General features: G+C 40.4%; 1 protein-coding gene across 1 annotated transcript in view; it reads left to right on the forward strand.

Annotated features, from left to right (window-relative positions):
• The first annotated feature begins 349 nt into the window (after positions 1 to 349).
• The window catches only part of LOC104165704 (ras-related protein Rab-4A), a 16979-nt gene continuing 13871 nt past the window's right edge, over positions 350 to 3457 (forward strand). The window contains exon 1 of the mRNA XM_009705441.1: positions 350 to 486. Within this exon, the coding sequence (XP_009703743.1) occupies positions 350 to 486 (137 nt within the window). The remainder of the gene's footprint in view (positions 487 to 3457) is intronic.

Genomic DNA, 3457 nt, shown 5'->3' on the forward strand with positions numbered 1-3457 from the left:
TCTCCCCCCGGCTGGTCTGTTTTTATTTTGCCTGTTCTGTGTGCGCCGCAGCGCCCAGCCCTTCCCTTCGTTGCCCGGGCTGACACGGCAGTGAGAGTTCAAAGTTATCTCCCGTGGTGCGGAGGTATTGAGTGGAAGTGTAAGTGAGGTGTAGGCGGGGGAACTCGGGCACTACTTGTCAGGGTTCAGTCCGTTCAGAGGGAAAGTTGCAGTGCACGTCCTCTGGGAGAAGCCGCAGGTTTCTTTAATTGGAGATTATGTTCTTTTGGGAGTCAAGTTAGGATTTCGGTCCTGTTGTCTTCGGTGTGCAAGCGTAGAACTGATTGTGAGAGTGAGTTAGGGGTAGAAGATGGGTGAGTGTGTTCCTAGGGCCCTGTGTTGGCGTGGCTGTCTAACTGCTACTGGCAGAGAAACATCCAAAGGAGTAAGTCGGGGTGCAGGCACTGCCTCACGGGGAGCACCAAAGAGGAGTGAGGAGCCGACAAGGTAAGCGGAGCTGATATTGCTGGCTAGATGGAGGAGATGGGAAGCAACAGAATAGTAGTAATTTATCTTCTTTATAGCTTTGCTTGAAACAACTCCGTTTGCTTGAATCAATTTGAGTTTTCTCCCCTTTCCATACCTTATAGTTCTGTAATATTTTGCAGTGTAAAAATGCCATCACACATGTAAACATACTCAAAGCCCGTGTGATAGGTTGTTGGAGAGTAAGACCAGAATTGAATGCTGTGATAAACCCTTTCGCTTGTCATTTTCTAGCTTTGTCTGCTGCAACATCTTATCTATCTTCAGTAGCTGTTCAGATATTAGAGCTGGGCTTGCATCCTCTTGCTTTTAGAGCAGAGTCTTGAAAGTAAGGAATAGTTTGGATAATTAAAGCAAAATTGGACACAACAACTGCTAAATGTGAGGGAGGCTGGCACGGCCATCAGGAGTTCTTACTAGTAGGCTAATTAACCTGATTGTTTCTGCTATGTAAGTTAGTTTATTTTCAATACTCTAGTCATCAGTGCTTAAGACATTTTGTCCCACTGGTTGGTGGTCCAGTGTACACAGGAGTAAGGGGCAAAATGAGGCAAAAGTGTGGGGCAGCCCTTGAAGTGCAAACATGAGGATATCAAGACCCTGCTTCTTTTTTCCATGCTTTCTTGAAATATGTAAGACTTGTATGTAGAAACCAGAAAGATGTGCTGTGTAAATCCAGATGTGAGTTTGAACTAATTCTTCATGCTCGAAACTGGGATTGCTTTGGCTGTGCTTATAGTGGGATTGGTGGTCTCTGAGCAAATGGGTTGGTAGACAACCGGAGATGGCAGAATTTCAGCAGTGCTGCTCTTTTGATGCTGTAATAATAAGCCAGCTAAATAGATGATTATATCTTAAACAAGTACCTTTCAACATTTTTTTGGTATTGTTCCAGTGATGCAAAATAACGATTGTAAGCCCACTATAGCTGTTGATACTTTCCGATTGCTTTGGTGTCCTTAAAATTGAAGGTTTGCGGTTGTGGGTTGTTCCTTTTGTTCGTTTAGTTCTTATTTGATATATTTCTCTCTTGAGTTTCAATGTTTGTCCTGTTCATATGCAAGCTACAAAAATTCTGAGCTAGAACATTTGAGAGTGTCAAGTTTTAGAGTAGATAGAAGAATGAAAACTAAGTTATAACATAAAACTTAACAATGGCTATACCTTCTCTGGCCATAACAGTAACCGGTATCTAATTTTGCAGTGTTCTGTCCAGGTATGTAGCAGCCCAATTGACAGTTCAAAGTAAACAGTATGATGTGATAAAATCATGAATCTTCTGTGTTTGATGGACTCTCTGGGATTTAATGTGCTTGCTGTCCTAAGAAGGAGTGGTTTGTTTCTGACCAGCTGTTAGTGTGATCGTCAAGGATGAACAGAAGTATTAGGGCAGTTTCCCGCTGGTGACTGAGATCAGTGGCCACTGTATCGCCTCGGTGCTGGAATCCCTGTAGCTTCTGCCCTTGTAGATGCTTATTCATGAACTGGATTTCTCTTCTTATCACCTGGATTATGAGCCATTCTAATTATGTAACTTCAAGCTTTTTGTCCTGGCTCAGGAAAGTGGTTGATGGTTTGGTTTTTTTAATGTCATTTTGCTGTCTGACTTTTATATGACTTAATTTTGCTTTGAGGTTTCAACTTCTCTTCCCTTTGAAAGAGGGGTATTTTTTTTGATATTTTTCTCAGTCCAGGAGAAATAAAGAGCCTTTCCTCTGGTCTGTCTTTTCTGCCTTTCATACATCATTATCCACCTCAGTTAATTTAAATGTCTTTTCCTGTTTGTGGTTTTTTTTTGTTTTCCCCTCCCTGAGTTCTTTTCTCTTGTCAAATTCTGTCTACTTTGAAGCTTTTCTGTTCACCCAGTTTTCACAACTATTTCTGTCCCTTACTGTGATTCTTGTCTCTTCCCTCTTTTCAGACCAAGTTCTATAGCCTTTCACAGTCTTGGCACTAAATTCTTTCTTCGCAATCTGTATTTTCTCTCCTGTAGATCTATTTCATCAGTTTTGTATCTTCTGTCTTTAATTTTCTAGTATTTATCCCTTTCCTGTGTGATCCATTTATTTCCCTTAAAAAGTACCAAAACCAAAGCAATCATGAGTACAAGAAAACTCCATGAATTTTGAAACTGAATTTAGGAAGAACATTTTACTGCTGCTTTTGGGAGAAGAGGGTCATTCTTTAAAAAGTTTATCTTGTAACATTCCAAACAAGTCTCTTATTCATAGGAAAAATATTTTAACTGGAGTTTTCTGAGATGCAGTGGCCTCTCTGTAGATAGTTACCATGTAACAACACATGCATGCTTTCTCCTGCTTCCGAGTACAAAATGTACGTGGTTTTGTGGTATCATAAATATAGACTGACATAAAAAAACCTTACCCTTAATAGATAAATGCAAAGCAACCTTTGGATTTTGAGTGGTAGAAGGATAGAAGAAGAGTTGTACTACCTTTGAATAAATGTGAAACATAAGATTCCCGTCAAATCTCTTCAGTCCTTACTTCCCTGTTTTTTTTTCATCAGTATCTACTACTCCCAGTCTGATCACGTAAGTTTATCACTCTCTGTCATTGTCAGAGAATGTGTAGTCTCTCTGTACAGACCAAAAAGGAGTATTTTTAAATGGACAACTTGATTCATCCTTTTCTCCCCATCCCATTTCCCTCTCCAGTTATCTGATGGTCCCTGCATTTATCACCCTGGCCTTCAGTTTATTTCAAATCTGATTTTATTGCTTAGAGGGCATACCTCTTTTGCTTGTAAGGAAGCAGATCTTCCCTCTTTCAAGCGTTCATTATGCAGATTGGAATAGAGCTAGGTTTATCTGTTCTACCTGTTTATCTTGTTAACTCTTATAGCTCAAGAAAGAAGTAAACAGGGAGAACAGCTCCTCTTTTCTCTCATTTAGCGGCAGCATATGCCAGTA

This window comes from Cariama cristata, unplaced genomic scaffold (assembly GCF_000690535.1).
Source record: "Cariama cristata isolate BGI_N322 unplaced genomic scaffold, ASM69053v1 scaffold11650, whole genome shotgun sequence".
Classification (NCBI taxonomy): domain Eukaryota; kingdom Metazoa; phylum Chordata; class Aves; order Cariamiformes; family Cariamidae; genus Cariama; species Cariama cristata.